General features: G+C 44.7%; 1 protein-coding gene across 1 annotated transcript; it reads right to left on the bottom strand.

Moving 5' to 3' along the window:
• Positions 1-3,902: 3,902 nt before the first annotated feature.
• LOC120989595 (gastrula zinc finger protein XlCGF7.1-like) lies at positions 3,903-14,625 on the bottom strand. The gene is made up of 3 exons (XM_040417799.1): positions 14,571-14,625; positions 4,960-5,772; positions 3,903-4,033 (listed from the first exon to the last, which is right to left on the bottom strand). The coding sequence occupies exons 2-3, from the start codon at positions 5,738-5,740 to the stop codon at positions 3,903-3,905; spliced, it is 912 nt and encodes a 303-aa protein (XP_040273733.1). The 5' UTR covers positions 5,741-5,772; positions 14,571-14,625.
• Positions 14,626-18,261: the final 3,636 nt, after the last annotated feature.

The following is an 18,261-nucleotide window of genomic DNA, read 5'->3' on the forward strand; positions in this document are numbered from 1 at the left end:
GGGGATTCTTCTTGCTATCTCCCCATCTGTGCTGCTGGTAGGACGTAAGGGAATCGTTAATTTCTAACGATAATTTGTTTTCCCTTAGTCCTAACAGCAGCACACAAATATCCCACCCTAAATACATTATGCTTGTTAAAAACACGGTGGGCTGGGGGGTGATCTCCTCCCTTTCAGGGAGCTGAAGATCGTTTATTGGTTCTTGGGCTCATTAAAATTCCGCCGGTCCTACCAGTCCACAGGGGCAGTTAACCCCATCTGTGCTGCTGTTAGGACTAAGGGAAAACAAATTATCGTTAGAAATTAACGATTCAGGATTCAGTCCAGATTCTAGGCGTTTTCTTCACACATCGTGCCCAGACGGAAAACTCGTTCATGTGAAAGAGGCACATTAATTGTCACATTAAAATTGTGAAAAAAACACCTTTTTTATTGTACATTTTTAATGTGTGCTTGCAGTAAACCTTGTTGGCGCACAACTCAGGGGACACTGTTGCATTTTTAACCCCTTAGTGACAATTAATTTTAGCCTTAAGGAGCAATAACATTTTCCCCCTTTGTGCTCTAGCAGTCATAACTTTTTCATTTTTTCTTCTAGATTTTTGTTTTTTTTGCGGGATTAATTGTAGGTTTTTTAGGAACCATTTAGGGGTGTATTTAGTGTACTAATTAACTTTTATTATTTTACTTTTAGGGGGAAAGTTAAAAAAACAGCAAATTTAAGATTATTTTGTGGAATTTATTTGATTATTATTTTTCCTTTCCTTCTGCAGGGTTTCAGCTCCCCAACTGCCCCCTTCTCCTCCAGATTGAGGCTGCTTTATCTGCTGATATCTCTGGAAAAGCAGCAGCTAGAGCAGCGTGAGACATGAGGTGTATTTGTATTGTTAGAAAGCTGACATTTCAAGCTTTCAAACAATACCAGAATCCCAGTGTTATCTTCACTACATGGGAAGTTTTTGTTGTTAAAAATCGGGATGAAGTGAATGCAGCTGAAACTGAAATTAAAAGCAGGTCTTACCAGCGTTTATTCCTGATTCGATTTCTAAGGGTGCATTGACTTTTATGTATTTTGTGGTCCACAAAACATGGATCGGCAAAACATACGGATGACATCTGTGTTGCATCTGTTTTGTTTTTTGCTGTCCCATTGTAAGAATGCTTATTCTTGTCTGCAAAACAGGCAAGAATAGGACATGATCTATCTTTTTTGTGGAGCTGCAGAACGGACATACGGATGGGGACAGCACATGGTGAGCTGTCCACAGTTTTTGCGGACCCATTCAAATTAATGAGTCCGCACCCGTTCCTCAAAATATGTAGATCAGATGCGGAGATGCAATGTGGCTCATAGTCGTCATTCACACAAGCAAGTTTTCCATCCTGGTACAATAAGTGAAGTGAATGCATACCATCCGGACTGAATCCTGACCCGTTCATTTCAATGGGTCTGGGCAGAATGAAAAAGTCTGGTACCATAATGTACCGTACACAGATGGAATTAATATCCCACACGATGATGGATTAACTGCTTGCCGAGTATACCTGGAGACGAATAGGATCGTCTCACAGTCTGTACTACAACTCACTAAATTCATCATCACCCATAGGGGGAGATTTATCAAACTGGTGTAAAGTAGAACTGGATTAGTTGCCCATAGCAACCAGATTCCACCTTTCATTTTCCCAAGTTCCTTTCCGTGATTCACTGATGTATAAACCCTTAGCATACAGGAGCAATAAATGCCACGGATCTAGTAGAAAGTGTAATATGGGCCAAAAATAAATAGTCTCTTAGGAACAATTTATGGGATGAAACTGTAACAGATCCCCCTGTTTTAAAGATGTTTTTTAGCCAAGGCCTTGGATACCTACTCTTAACAATGGACGCAGACATCTATGTGTATCAGGGACATACAGTCGGGTCCATAAATTTTGGGACATCGACACAATTCTAACATTTTTGGCTCTATACACCACCACAATGGATTTGAAATGAAACAAACAAGATGTGCTTTACCTGCAGACTGTCAGCTTTGAGGGTATTTACATCCAAATCAGGTGAACGGTGTAGGAATTACAACAGTTTGTATATGTGCCTCCCACTTGTTAAGGGACCAAAAGTAATGGGACAGAATAATAATCACAAATCAAACTTTCACTTTTAAATACTTGGTTGCAAATCCTTTGCAGTCAATTACAGCCTGAAGTCTGGAACGCATAGACATCACCAGACGCTGGGTTTCATCCCTGGTGATGCTCTTCCAGGCCTCTACCACAACTGTCTTCAGTTCCTGCTTGTTCTTGGGGCATTTTCCCTTCAGTTTTGTCTTCAGCAAGTGAAATGCATGCTCAATCGCATTCAGGTCAGGTGATTGACTTGGCGATTGGATAACATTTCACTTCTTTCCCTTAAAAAACTCTGTGGTTGCTTTTGCAGTATGCTTTGGGTCATTGTCCATCTGCACTGTGAAGCGCCGTCCAATGAGTTCTGAAGCATTTGGCTGAATGTGAGCAGATAATATTGCCCGAAACACTTCAGAATTCATCCTGCTGCTTTTGTCAGCAGTCACATCATCAATAAATACAAGAGAACCAGTTCCATTGGCAGCCATACATGCCCACACCATGACACTACCACCACCATGCTTCACTGATGAGGTGGTATGCTTTGGATCATGAGCAGTTCCTTTCCTTTTCCATACTCTTCTCTTCCCATCACTCTGGTACAAGTTGATCTTGGTCTCATCTGTCCATAGGAGGTTGTTCCAGAACTGTGAATGCTTTTTTAGATGTCGTTTGGCAAACTCTAATCTGGCCTTCCTGTTTTTGAGGCTCACCAATGGTTTACATCTTGTGGTGAACCCTTTATTCACTCTGGTGAAGTCTTCTCTTGAATGTTGACTTTGACACACATACACCTACCTCCTGGAGAGTGTTCTTGATCTGGCCAACTGTTGTGAAGGGTGTTTTCGTCACCAGGGAAAGAATTCTTTAGTCATCCACCACAGTTGTTTTCTGTGGTCTTTCGGTGTTGCTGAGCTCACTGGTGCGTTCCTTCTTTTTAAGGATGTTCCAAACAGTTGTTTTGGCCATGTATAATGTTATTGCTATATCTCTGATGGGTTTGTTTTGTTTTTTCAGCCTAATGATGGCTTGCTTCACTGATAGTGACAGCTCTTTGGATCTCATCTTTAAAGTTGACAGCAACAGATTCCAAATGCAAATAGCAGACTGGAAATGAACTCTGGACCTTTTATCTGCTCATTGTAATTGGGAGGGAATAACACACCTGGCCATTAAACAGCTGAGAAGCCAATTGTCCCATTACTTTTGGTACCTTAACAAGTGGGAGGCACATATGCAAACTGTTGCAATTCCTACACTGTTAACCTGATTTGGATGTAAATACCCTCAAATTAAAGCTGACAGTCTGCAGTTAAAGCACATCTTGTTCGTTTAATTTCAAATCAATTGTGGTGGTGTATAGAGCCAAAAATTTTACAATTGTGTTGATGTCCCAATATTTATGGACCTGACTGTAGGTGTACACACACTTTCAGACATTCATTTTGCTCTAACCACAAGACTGACCTACTTAATTACAATACACAAGATAACACTCTGGTCCATTGTCTGGGTAAAGACACAGTGTCTACTTGTAAGCTATGTGACCAAGCCCCGGTTTGTGAATGCATTATCTTTTACTGTATATTGATTGGTTGCTGTAGTTTGTGTTCCTGCATAAAAGGCCGAGCTGTGGCCATCAATAAAGTGAGTTATTTTTCACCCTCAATCTAGAGTCTTGTCTCTTATTGGGGGTAACAAATATATACAGCTATAACACTAGCGCTTGGAAGAGCTTCTTCACTTGGATCACTACTGGATGCTGAGCAGACTCCTCAACGATCGGGAAAAGGACACCCTCCAGCGGTGGAAACCCCTCTACGCTCCGGGGTAAGCGTTACAGAAACCACGGCACATACAAAGATAATATGAAGTGAAGGGTCTTTTATTTCACTTTGGTCACAACCTAAAATATATACAAGATATATACACATCAGACAGAGATAAAGGGAACCATAGAGATGCTGTTGTGGCACAAATGTAAGATTTTCTTTTATTGTTAAATCCAGTGCCACGGATTAGGTAAGTATGATTCCCTCCAAGTGTCCGGCCACTCTGAGGGTCTGCCAGAACAGCCCCCAGGGCGAACAATCCCTTTGAAAACTGGATGAAGATGAAATATTAATCTGTCCACATACGTTAGAAAACAATTATATGATCATCGTTACTTCCCCCCATGTCACTCTGGAGTCTCCCGCAGTGGGGGTGGAGGTGTGAATACAGTGGTAAGAAGCAAGGTTCATGAGGATAATTCATCTTCACTGCTCTAGGGGTAATCAAGGCTCTTCTTCTCTTCCTTATATCCACAATATGTTTCCTACTTGGATCCTGCTCATGTCTAGGAAATCCAGGATAGTTCCAACCAAAAAATGAACTCGCTTATTGACTGTTTAAGGTCCATGAATAATCCAATATGTTAAAATATGTGAAAATTGTTTCAAATATGATTTATCTGATGTCTACCAAGATGTCATTTTTGTGTTAAGTATTTCCCACGTTCTCAACATGAATGCAGCTTTTCTCCTTTGTGACTTCTCTCATGTCTAACGAGATATGGTTTATCTGAAAATCGCTTTCCACATTCCGAACATGAATACGGCTTCTCTCCCGTGTGACTTCTCTCATGTCTAGCAAGATATGATTTATCTGAAAATCGCTTTCCACATTCTGAACATGAATATGGCTTCTCTCCTGTGTGACTTCTCTCATGTATAACAAGAGGTGATTTATTTGTAAAGCACTTCCCGCATTCTGAACATGAATACGGCTTCTCCCCTGTGTGACTTCTCTCATGTCTAGCAAAACTTGATTTATATTTAAAACATTTCCCACATTCTGAACATGAATATGGCTCCTCTATTTTGTGAGTAGTCTCATGTGTAACAAGAGCCGATTTACTCCTAAAACATTTCCCACATTCTGAACATGAATATGGTTTTTCTCCTGTGTGAATTCTTTCATGTAGAATAACAAATGATTTCTGTCTAAAACATTTCCCACATTCTGAACATGCATATGGCTTCTCTCCTGTGTGAATTCTCTGATGTATAACAAGATCAGATTTTTTCGGAAAACATTTCCCACATTCTGAACATGGATATGGCTTCAATCCTATGTGAATTTTCTCATGTGCAACAAGATTCGGTTTATACTTAAAATATTTCCCACATTCTGAACATGAATACGGCCTCTCTCCAGAGTGACTTATAGCATGTGTAACAAGAGCTGATTTATATATAAAACATTTCCCACATTCTGAACATGAAAATGGTTTTTCTCGTATGTGATTTCTTTTGTGTGTATGAAGACTTGATTTATATTTAAAGCTTCTCCCACAGTCTGAACAGGAGTATGGCTTCTCTCCTGTATGATTTCTTCTGTGTGTAGAAAGACCTGAGCTTCTTGTGAACCGTTCACCATACTGTAACTTTTTACCCCCTTTTTGACCTGTATTTGGGGTAACAATCTGTGATTGGTCAAGATAAGGTTCCTCCTGATTAGGGGGATTATATGACATATCTGTACTGTGAAGTCCTGGATGTAGATTGAGTTTTTCTCCTGAAGAGCACTGCATGATATCTTCATTTTCTGCTTTATAACTTAGTGATAACATGAACTTTCTCTCAGAATTCTTGAGGGGAATTTCTGGGAAGATAAAAATTGGACCCATTCACTATGAATCCACACATGGACACTGTGGCACTATTCACTAAGCCACTCACTATAAATCCACACTTGGCTTTGACAAAAAAAAAAAAACTGTACCAAACACTGCATGTGTGATTCCAGCCTTATAAAGCTTTCACTGGAGCATCACTTTAATACAACAATTTAATTTAAAAGGATCAGTCACCACAAACTGCATTCATTATCAAATGGATCTTAGACCTGATGATGTTGGTGTACTCACTAGAAGAATTCATTTCTGCTGAAATCCCACACTGACTCTGTAGTGAGAGATCCCTCATTCTTCCAGCAGAAGTTGCATTGAGGAATTAAAGCTTATAATTCCAGCTTGTACTGAGCATGTGTGAGATTCCAGCAGCAGCACGGGAGGAGGTGCACTGAAAGGAGCTTGGCAATTACTCTACAGGGAGTGCAGAATTATTAGGCAAGTTGTATTTTTGAGGATTAATTTTATTATTGAACAACAACCATGTTCTCAATGAACCCAAAAAACTCATTAATATCAAAGCTGAATATTTTTGGAAGTAGTTTTTAGTTTGTTTTTAGTTTTAGCTATTTTAGGGGATATCTGTGTGTGCAGGTGACTATTACTGTGCATAATTATTAGGCAACTTAACAAAAAACAAATATATACCCATTTCAATTATTTATTTTTACCAGTGAAACCAATATAACATCTCAACATTCACAAATATACATTTCTGACATTCAAAAACAAAACAAAACAAATCAGTGACCAATATAGCCACCTTTCTTTGCAAGGACACTCAAAAGCCTGCCATCCATGGATTCTGTCAGTGTTTTGATCTGTTCACCATCAACATTGCGTGCAGCAGCAACCACAGCCTCCCAGACACTGTTCAGAGAGGTGTACTATTTTCCCTCCTTGTAAATCTCACATTTGATGATGGACCACAGGTTCTCAATGGGGTTCAGATCAGGTGAACAAGGAGGCCATGTCATTCGATTTTCTTCTTTTATACCCTTTCTTGCCAGCCACGCTGTGGAGTACTTGGACGCGTGTGATGGAGCATTGTCCTGCATGAAAATCATGTTTTTCTTGAAGGATGCAGACTTCTTCCTGTACCACTGCTTGAAGAAAGTGTCTTCCAGAAACTGGCAGTAGGACTGGGAGTTGAGCTTGACTCCATCCTCAACCCGAAAAGGCCCCACAAGCTCATCTTTGATGATACCAGCCCAAACCAGTACTCCACCTCGCTGGCGTCTGAGTCGGACTGGAGCTCTCTGCCCTTTACCAATCCAGCCACGGGCCCATCCATCTGGCCCATCAAGACTCACTCTCATTTCATCAGTCCATAAAACCTTAGAAAAATCAGTCTTGAGATATTTCTTGGCCCAGTCTTGACCTTTCAGCTTGTGTGTCTTGTTCAGTGGTGGTCGTCTTTCAGCCTTTCTTACCTTGGCCATGTCTCTGAGTATTGCACACCTTGTGCTTTTGGGCACTCCAGTGATGTTGCAGCTCTGAAATATGGCCAAACTGGTGGCAAGTGGCATCTTGGCAGCTGCACGCTTGACTTTTCTCAGTTCATGGGCAGTTATTTTGCGCCTTGGTTTTTCCACACGCTTCTTGCGACCCTGTTGACTATTTTGAATGAAACGCTTGATTGTTCGATGATCACACTTCAGAAGCTTTGCAATTTTAAGAGTGCTGCATCCCTCTGCAAGATATCTCACTATTTTTGACTTTTCTGAGCCTGTCAAGTCCTTCTTTTGACCCATTTTGCCAAAGGAAAGGAAGTTGCCTAATAATTATGTACACCTAATATAGGGTGTTGATGTCATTAGACCACACCCCTTCTCATTACAGAGATGCACATCACCTAATATGCTTAATTGGTAGTAGGCTTTCGAGCCTATACAGCTTGGAGTAAGACAACATGCATAAAGAGGATGATGTGGTCAAAATACTCATTTGCCTAATAATTCTGCACGCAGTGTACAGGTAGACAGAGTACAGCTCGGAAATACAAGACTCATTATTCGCACTCTCACTTTCTAGCTGTACTTGTAAAATGTTCATTTTACGATTAACATTCTGACATGAAAATTTAAAGTAAGTACACCGGCCTCATTAGGTGTAAGAGATTTACTTAATAACACGTGCAGTTTGTATTGTGACATCTCTTGAGAGACCCTCTGTTACATTGTTATGGACAAACGGATCAGGACCACAGTCTTCTTTTAAGATGATGTGCCATGAGGTAAAGCGCAAGTCTCAGACTGAATTCATAGATTTGACAATGCGGGCTGTATGGCCCAATACCCCCACAGTCACCAGATCTCAGGTGTATAGATATCTTTACTATGTAGTGGAACAGACAAAGTGAGGTAATAAAGCACTTTTTTGGATCCATTACAGTAAGAATTCAGGATGTTCTAAGGGGAACGAGGGTCCTATGAAGAATTAAGAAGGTGGAGCTAATGAAGTGTCCTGTTAGTGCAGAGAATCATCACTGAGACGTCTGTGTCTGTACAATAATCACATGAGACATCGGAGTTTCCTGATAATCATGGAGCTGAGGACTGGAGTCCACCGACAGGAAGCCAAAAACACCACAACCAAACATCTCTAACCCCTTCCCGCACGATGCAGTAATGTACTGCATGGCAAGTATCACATTTCTGCACCGTGCCGTACATGTACAGCATACTGCTATCTTAGGAACCAACCCGGGTGTCAGATTGGTGCTAGTACCAGTCTCGGCTGTTTAACCCCTTGGTAGCGACCGTTATATCTACGGGGTGTAAAGCAGAAGGGGGCTACCTCTTTACCTCATCATGCCCCCGCAACACGATCGCAGGGTTCTAATGGTTGCTACGGCAACTGAAAGACTTACGTAGGAAAGCCAAAGGCAGGGTCTGATAGGCGAAGTGTCAGCAAAAAACTGTCAAGATAACTACTGCAGTGGATTGTACCAAAAATAGGACTACTGTGAGTTCTAGTCCCCTTGTGGGACGTAAAAAAAAAAAAATCTTTAAATTTTTTAAAAAAGTAATTGAAAAAAAAAAGCTATTTTTTGCTTGCCACTTATTTATAATTGGTAAAAAAAAAAATGAAAAAACAAGGCTAGGTTTACAGCCTACCAATTACCATATACTTTCTTTTTTTTTTGAGAGCTGATAAGTGTCGTACATCACTGATGATATCTGTGCTCAATTTTTGGCACAGGTTTTTTTTTTTGGGAAAAAAAAAAAGAAATAGTAGTTCGGAACAAATATATATTTTTATTTGTACACATATACTAGTAGATAGCCGGTCCCAGGACGGTGACTGTTCTTATTCGAGGACAACTTCAATCTCTATAAAGAAATCTCCATGCTCAGGAAGGTTATGTAAAGACAGCAGCTATTTCCGATACACAGAATACCCAGGACAAACCAACATGGAGGTCCTTTTGGGTGTTGTCTTACTGGCTTACTTTTGTGGACAATGGTGGAATCCCATTCATCCCAAAAACTGTATTCAGCTGAGGAGACGTACACCTTCATTGCCTCTGATACGGCCAGCCAGGGAGAACAGAATACATCTTTCCCGTGATGAAGGACCCTCAAGAAGGCTCTCCAGGACAATAGCTGAGACAGCCCTCCAGTGTGAGCCTGTATGGACCCCACCCCATGAGGATTATCAGCCTCAAATTCCAGAGTTTGTGGATCTCAAGAATACAGGCTGACACTGCGGGCTTTGTGGAAATAGATTTTTTTCAAAGTCTTTTTTGAGGATTTTGCAAATTTAATCGTGGTCAAATGTAAGTGCCCTGCAATTTATTGCCAAAAAATCCCACATTATCACCCAGTAGATGTAGCTGAGATGATGACATCTTGGGGACCTCTGCTGCATATGAGCCTGGTAAGCAGTGGCGTAGCATGGGGGGAGCTGGGGGTGCGGTTGCCCCGGGCACAAATGAGGGCCACGGGAGACTATGGCTCCTGCCCCTCCGTTATGCCTCATAGGCTTCAGGCCACTAGGCCTGAAGTCTATGAGGCAGTAGAGCGAAGCAGGACTCGGTCACGATTATCTCACTGTGACCTCCTGCGTCGGATCTCGTGAGATGAGGCGATTACGCGGCGCGGGAAGGCACAATGAGGCGTTCGTGCCTGCGCCGGGACGCCACAAGCTGTGATGGAGAGAGGTAAGTATTTATTTTTATTTTTATGTATGTACCCTACTCTAATTGCAGAGGTATTGGGGGCACTATAGGGGTGGGGAAGGAGCAGAGAGACGAGGACCGGAAACATCATACTAATAAGAGGGGCCACTATATTAATAATAAAGAGGGGCCATTAATAATAATACTAATACAGAGGGGCCATTAGAATATACAGGGGGAATAATATTATGGGGAATGGGGGACTATCTGTCTGGCTCTAGCTTAGTATTGGGGGGCAGCAGGATGAGTTGTGTAAGAGAAGGATTTATGATTTTATGAATATATAATGAGAATATTCTGTAGTACACATTTCTGTCCACTAGATGGCTGCAAACCATATGTATGAGAAGGTCAAAAAGGGAGGGGGAAGAGGGGATTCTGAAACCACTCCTATCAGGTTAAAGAGCCAATAGTCTCTTCTTAAGGAACACCCCTTTTGTGATGTCATGTCTGCTATTTAAGTGAATGTACTGTGAATAAAAGGGGCTCGCCTGCTCGCTTCTACCATGGCTCAAAGAGGATGAGAAGATGCTTTCATGAAACCACCTAGTGTCTGGTCTCATTATAAAGCAGTATGCTGTACACATACTTATTCTTCTAATTGATTTGGCACCACACAAAGAAGAAGGAGAGTCGCATGAATTGCGACGACAGTTGTTGAGAGGATGATAGTAAAGTGAGGAACCTAAAAAAAATTCTGTGAAACTCTGCAGAGACGAGAAGCGGCTGAAAGAACATGCATATGGCTTCTCTCTTACATAGGACTGCAGGTGACATCTACTACATTATCTGTACTCAGAGAGCTATCACTGTGTTATCTGTGGTGTTACATAGGACTGCAGGTGACATCTACTACATTATCTGTACTCAGAGAGTCATCACTGTATTATCTGTGGTGTTACATAGGACTGCAGGTGATATCTACTACATTATCTGTACTCAGAGAGCTATCACTGTGTTATCTGTGGTGTTACATAGGACTGCAGGTGATATCTACTACATTATCTGTACTCAGAGTCATCACTGTATTATCTGTGGTGTTACATAGGACTGCAGGTGACATCTACTACATTATCTGTACTCAGAGAGTTATCACTGTGTTATCTGTAGTGTTACATAGGACTGCATCCATAGTATTCAGTATATTGGGCAGACGGGCCAAATGGTTCTTATCTGCCGACACTTTCTATGTTTCTATGTTTCTATGTTTCTATGCAGGTGGCTGACATTTACTACATTATCCGTACTCAGAGAGTTATCACTGTGTTACCTGTGGTGTTACATAGGACTGCAGGTGACATCTACTACAATTTTTGGCTTGCCCCGGGTGCTGGCAACCCACGCCCTGCCCCTGCTGGTAAGTAAGCCAGAAATAAGACAGTATTGCAGAGGAGATCTCTGTACCAATATCCGCCCCAAAATGAGACTTGACCTTCTAATCAAAATTAGGTCTGTCCTCGACCACTTTAGAACCTGCTGAGGTGGACACCCTGAAAATATCATGTGGGTAGACGAGTCCCTTATACAGCATAAAGGAAGGGTTAAATCCCACCAGTGCCTGCCCTGAGTACAAGGTATGGCATTAAAACGTACGAGCTGTGCGAGAGAAGCTCTAAAAGGAAGGAGCCTGGACTGATCCCCAGAATGTCCCCGTCCGAGGAGTAAGTGGGAAAATGGCGCCCACTGCTGGACCCTGTGTGTGGAGACCTTCTACACCAGCGCACCTCTGTCTAAAAGGGAACCTGTCATCAACTTTGTGCTGCCCATACTAACGGCAGAATACAGTAGGGACAGGTGAGCTGATTTCAGCGGTCGGTCATTTATAAGGTAAAAGTAAGTGGTTGCCGAGAACCAACATCACGATCATTGCAGACTGGGCCTGGAGAAGAGTCCCGGCCTCCTGAGAAGAGTCCTGGATATTCCTGCTCTCCTGCTGGTGACTGACCGGCTTCTACCTCGTTTTCTCCCCATCTCTCTAGGAGAGAACTGCCAACCATCAGCAGGTGGGTCGGGGAGAGCAGGAGATTATAATAACCAGGACTCTTCTCAGGTAGATGTGACTCTCTTCGAGGCCTGGGCTGCAATCATTATGATGCTGGTTCTCAGCAACCACTGACTTTTAGCTGATGAGTGACACTCCGCTGACATCAGCTCGTCTGTCACTATTTTATTCTGCCCTCAGTGAGATCAGCATAAAGTTGATGACGGGTTCCCTTTAAGTCCAGAGGTCCTGTATCTTGTGGCACAGAATGGAAAAACTACAAAGGCCTCCCTAGGTCCCTGCTCAGGAAGGGTGGCAGCAGAGAACATGCCAGTGGTTAAATCCAAGTAACACAGGCTCGCCTGCCCGAGGCACCACTACCCCCAGCCAGACTGCCTCCTGGACTGTGTATGTATCTTCCTCACGTATATAGCGCTGACATAATCCACAGCGCTGACCCCAGTGGAGCTCACAATCTAAGGCCTCAGGCACGCGGTTGTTGTTGGCCTGTGTACGGACACCAACCATGTGCCTCTGTATGCAGACCTGGACCCATCCACTTGAATGGGGTCCGCGATCTGCATCCAGCGGTCCACACCACAAAAACAAGTTGTGCTTCCGTGCCTCTGTTCTGCACCTTCCAGATTAGCTTGAATGAGTCCACATCCATTATGTGGGGCACAAAAGGCCAGAGCCCGTATATTGCGGACCCGCTGTTTGTGAGCCGCATTATGGGCACCAGCCAACAACGGCCATGCATGAGCCCTAAGGGGGAGATTTATTAAACTGGTGTAAAGTAGAGCTGGTCTAGGTGCCCCTAGCAACCAATCAGATTTCACCTTTCATTCTTCACAGCTCCTTTGAAAATTGAAAGGTAGACTCGGATTGGTTGCTATGGGCACCTAGACCAGCTCTACTTTACACCAGTTTGATAAATCTCCCCCTAAGGTCCCTATCAGTCTGTCTTTGGAGTTTGGGAGGAAACTGGAGAACCCGGAGGAAACCCCCGCAAACACCATGCAGATGTTGTCTTTGGTCAGATTCAAATCTAGAATCCCAGTGTGCAAGGCACCAGAGCTAACCACTGAGCCACCGCTAACCACTGAGCCACCGCTAATCACTGAGCCACCGCTAACCACTGAGCCACCGCTAACCACTGAGCCACCGCTAATCACTGAGCCACCGCTAATCACTGAGCCACCGCTAATCACTGAGCCACCGCTAACCGCTGAGCCACCACTAACCACTGAGCCACCGCTAACCACTGAGCCACCGCTAACCACTGAGCCACCGCTAACCACTGAGCCACCGCTAACCACTGAGCCACCGCTAATCACTGAGCTACTGCTAACCACTGAGCCACCACTAACCACTGAGCTACCGCTAACCACTGAGCCACCGCTAACCACTGAGCCACCGCTAACCACTGAGCCACCGCTAACCACTGAGCCACCGCTAATCACTGAGCTACCACTAACCACTGAGCCACCGCTAACCACTGAGTCACCGCTAACCACTGAGCCACCGCTAACCACTGAGCCACCGCTAACCACTGAGCCACCGCTAACCACTGAGCCACCGCTAACTGAGCCACCACTAACCACTGAGCTACCACTAATCACTGAGCCACCGCTAACAACTAAGCCACCACTAACCACTGAGCCACCACTAACAACTAAGCCACCGCTAACCACTGAACCCCCACTAACCACTGAGCCACCGCTAACAACTGAGCCACCGCTAACCACTGAGCTACCACTAACCACTGAGCCACCGCTAATCACTGAGCTACCACTAACCACTGAGCCACTGCTAACCAGAGCCACCGCTAACCACTGAGCCACTGCTAACCACTGAACCCCCACTAACCACTGAGCCACCGCTAATCACTGAGCCACCGCTAACCACTGAGCCACCGCTAATCACTGAGCTACCACTAACCACTGAGCCACTGCTAACCACTGAGCCACCGCTAACCACTGAGCCACCACTAACCACTGAGCCACCAGGACAAGCTGCGGATATCGAATTCTGAAGGAAGTGCTATGAAGAGCCCTGAACATCAGCAGTGGATACGCCGATCTCATAAGGCCCCAGATCAAAACTTAGTATGGACCACCTACACCCAGGGAAGGCAGAACATGCGCAAAGCACCAGATTTCTGAAGAATTTACTTCTTTTTTATTTTATCCAGTGGAAGAAACGTTAATCAAATACAAATTGTAATTAAAAAAAATAGTTTTTGGCCACACCCACTTTATCCAACTTTCAAGTCAGAAACTGTGGAACGGACGCTTGAAATATATAAAGCTCTTCCTGAACACCAGATCTCTCAATGGATTTACACCAGAACCTGCCGGATACCTGCAGCCACCACTAGGGGGAGCTCAGGGAGTGGGAATGAATACAACCTCCAGGAAGCAGTAATCTCTTTACATTGTAGTGTTTTCCTCCTGGGGAGAGAAGAGCAAGTCCCGTGCTGGCTGCTCTGCCTCCACTGCAGGTACTCAAAGAGCTGCGCAGCAGCCAGTGATCAGATTCTCCTCCTGCCCTGAAGGCACCAAGGACAGAATCTGAAGTCACTTCCTCCATTCATGATTCCATACCTGTGGTCACATGGACTGGAACGTCCTCCTCCACCTCACTCTTACACGGGGGATCGCCCATCATCCGCTCTTCTTCATCCTCCACTTTAATATCAGTCACATCTTCCCCCTGATTTGTCATCTGTAACAATTCAGGACAATACAGCAGACAGGTGGGAAATCTAACAGATCCACAGAAGAGACCCCCACAATCTATGACCCCTCTATGACTGCAGGACCCGCCTATATAGATGTGTATAGGGCTCAGCTCCATCTACCTGAGGGTTCTCTGGGAGCTTCTCCTCTGGACAGTCCTGGGAATACAGAGGACGGGGACATCTCTCTGGTGGATTTCTCCTCCTGGATCCATCTGTGGAGACACAAGCACACAGTGATATACATGGCCTCCATTACATGTCACTGCACACACGTGTATACACTGCACATGACGGCTCTTACCTTGTGATATAAGAGGCTGGTGCTCCTCCATTACATGTCACTGCACACACGTGTATACACTGCACATGACAGCTCTTACCCTGTGATATAAGAGGCTGGTGCTCCTCCATTACATGTCACTGCACACACGTGTATACACTGCACATGACGGCTCTTACCTTGTGATATAAGAGGCTGGTGCTCCTCCATTACATATCACTGCACACACGTGTACACACTGCACATGACGGCTCTTACCTTGTGATATAAGAGGCTGGTGCTCCTCCATTACATGTCACTGCACACACGTGTATACACTGCACATGACGGCTCTTACCTTGTGATATAAGAGGCTGGTGCTCCTCCATTACATGTCACTGCACACACGTGTACACACTGCACATGACGGCTCTTACCTTGTGATATAAGAGGCTGGTGCTCCTCCATTACATGTCACTGCACACACGTGTACACACTGTACATGACGGCTTTTACCTTGTGATATAAGAGGCTGGTGCTCCTCCATTACGTGTCACTGCACACATATGTGTATACACTGCACATGACGGCTCTTACCTTGTGATATAAGAGGCTGGTGCTCTTCCATTACATGTCACTGCACACACGTGTATACACTGCACATGACGGCTCTTACCTTGTGATATAAGAGGCTGGTGCTCCTCCATTACATGTCACTGCACACACGTGTATACACTGCACATGGCGGCTCTTACCTTGTGATATAAGAGGCTGGTGGTCCTCCATTACATGTCACTGCACACACGTGTATACACTGCACATGACGGCTCTTACCTTGTGATATAAGAGGCTGGTGCTCCTCCATTACATGTCACTGCACACACGTGTATACACTGCACATGACGGCTCTTACCCTGTGATATAAGAGTCTGGTGCTCCTCCATTACATGTCACTGCACACACGTGTATACACTGCACATGACGGCTCTTACCCTGTGATATAAGAGTCTGGTGCTCCAACATTACATGTCACTGCACACACGTGTATACACTGCACATGACGGCTCTTACCTTGTGATATAAGAGGCTGGTGCTCCTCCATTACATGTCACTGCACACACGTGTACACACTGCACATGACGGCTCTTACCTTGTGATATAAGAGGCTGGTGCTCTTCCATTACATGTCACTGCACACACGTGTATACACTGCACATGACGGCTCTTACCTTGTGATATCAGAGGCTGGTGCTCCTTCATTACATGTCACTGCACACACGTGTATACACTGCACATGACGGCTCTTACCTTGTGATATAAGAGGCTGGTGCTCCTCCATTACATGTCACTGCACACACGTGTATACACTGCACATGAAGGCTCTTACCTTGTGATATAAGAGGCTGGTGCTCCTCCATTACATGTCACTGCACACACGTGTACACACTGCACATGACGGCTCTTACCTTGTGATATAAGAGGCTGGTGCTCTTCCATTACATGTCACTGCACACACGTGTATACACTGCACATGACGGCTCTTACCTTGTGATATCAGAGGCTGGTGCTCCTCCATTACATGTCACTGCACACACGTGTATACACTGCACATGACGGCTCTTACCTTGTGATATAAGAGGCTGGTGCTCCTCCATTACATGTCACTGCACACACGTGTATACACTGCACATGACGGCTCTTACCCTGTGATATAAGAGGCTGGTGCTCCTCCATTACATGTCACTGCACACACGTGTATACACTGCACATGACGGCTCTTACCTTGTGATATAAGAGGCTGGTGCTCCTCCATTACACGTCACTGCACACACGTGTATACACTGCACATGACGGCTCTTACCTTGTAATATAAGAGGCTGGTGCTCCTCCATTACATGTCACTGCACACACGTGTATACACTGCACATGACGGCTCTTACCTTGTGATATAAGAGGCTGGTGCTCCTCCATTACATGTCACTGCACACAGGTGTACACACTGCACATGACGGGTGTTACCTTGTGATATAAGAGGCTGGTGCTCCTCCATTACATGTCACTGCACACACGTGTATACACTGCACATGACGGCTCTTACCCTGTGATATAAGAGGCTGGTGCTCCTCCATTACATGTCACTGCACACACGTGTATACACTGCACATGACGGGTCTTACCTTGTGATATAAGAGGCTGGTGCTCCTCCATTACATGTCACTGCACACACGTGTATACACTGCACATGACGGGTCTTACCCTGTGATATAAGAGGCTGGTGCTCCTCCATTACATGTCACTGCACACACGTGTATACACTGCACATGACGGCTCTTACCTTGTGATATAAGAGGCTGGTGCTCCTCCATTACATGTCACTGCACACACGTGTATACACTGCACATGACGGCTCTTACCTTGTGATATAAGAGGCTGGTGCTCCTCCATCATGGCCTCCTTGTACAGGTCCTTGTGTCCTTCTATATACTCCCACTCCTCCATGGAGAAATAGACAGTGACGTCCTGACACCTTATAGGAACCTGACAACACAATGACACCGTCATCACCCAGACCCCCCCAGTGCTGTTAGTGGAGAATTTCCCAGCATTCCCAGCAGTCACCTCTCCAGTCAGCAGCTCCATCATCTTGTGGGTGAGTTCTAGGATCTTCTGCTCATGTATCAGGGGGTGAGGGGGAGGCTCTGTGATGGGGGGAGGGGTCCTGCTCCGCCCTCCTGACTCCTGGAGATGGATGATGGGAGTCACACCGTCCCCCGATGTCTTCTTCACTATTGTGTACTCCTGTGGATGGAGAGAGACACTTAGGGAATAAACCCTTCAGGGGCCATGTGCTCTCCTCCGGCCCTCTCCTCCTGGTACAACGTGCCTACTTACCTTCTCATGGCTCCTACAACATGACTATTGGTCACTGGTCACATGACACATCACTCACCATATTGGGGGCTGATCTTCAGGTTCTCCATCACTTGGAAGGTCTGGAGGCCGTTCTCCAGGACCCTGGACTCTTCCTATCACTTCCTATGATGGATTCTCCTTCCCGATGTCTGACTTGTTACAGAAAACAATACAGAGGAGAGAAATCTAGAAAAGTTTACCTCTCCGCTCAGCAGGGAGATGATCTCCAAGGTGAGGTCTAATATTCTTCTGCTGATATCCTTCCTGTCCATCCTTGGTGGTCATTCAGGAGAAGAGGAGAGAACTGGAGGAGCTGGAGGCTTCTAGTACTGCAGGCGCCTTTATGAGAAGAGGAGAGGTCATCATCCAGGGGACAAGACCA

Source organism: Bufo bufo, chromosome 2 (genome assembly GCF_905171765.1).
Source record: "Bufo bufo chromosome 2, aBufBuf1.1, whole genome shotgun sequence".
NCBI classification, from domain to species: Eukaryota; Metazoa; Chordata; class Amphibia; order Anura; family Bufonidae; genus Bufo; species Bufo bufo.

Coding starts and splice junctions, on each gene's coding strand:
- LOC120989595 (XM_040417799.1), bottom strand. CDS start 5,740: ATGTTATCACTAAGTTATAAAGCAGAAAATGAAGATATCATGCAGTGC. Junction 4,034..4,959: donor GCCATATTCATGTTCAGAAT/GTGGGAAATGTT, acceptor TATATATTTTAG/GTTGTGACCAAAGTGAAATA.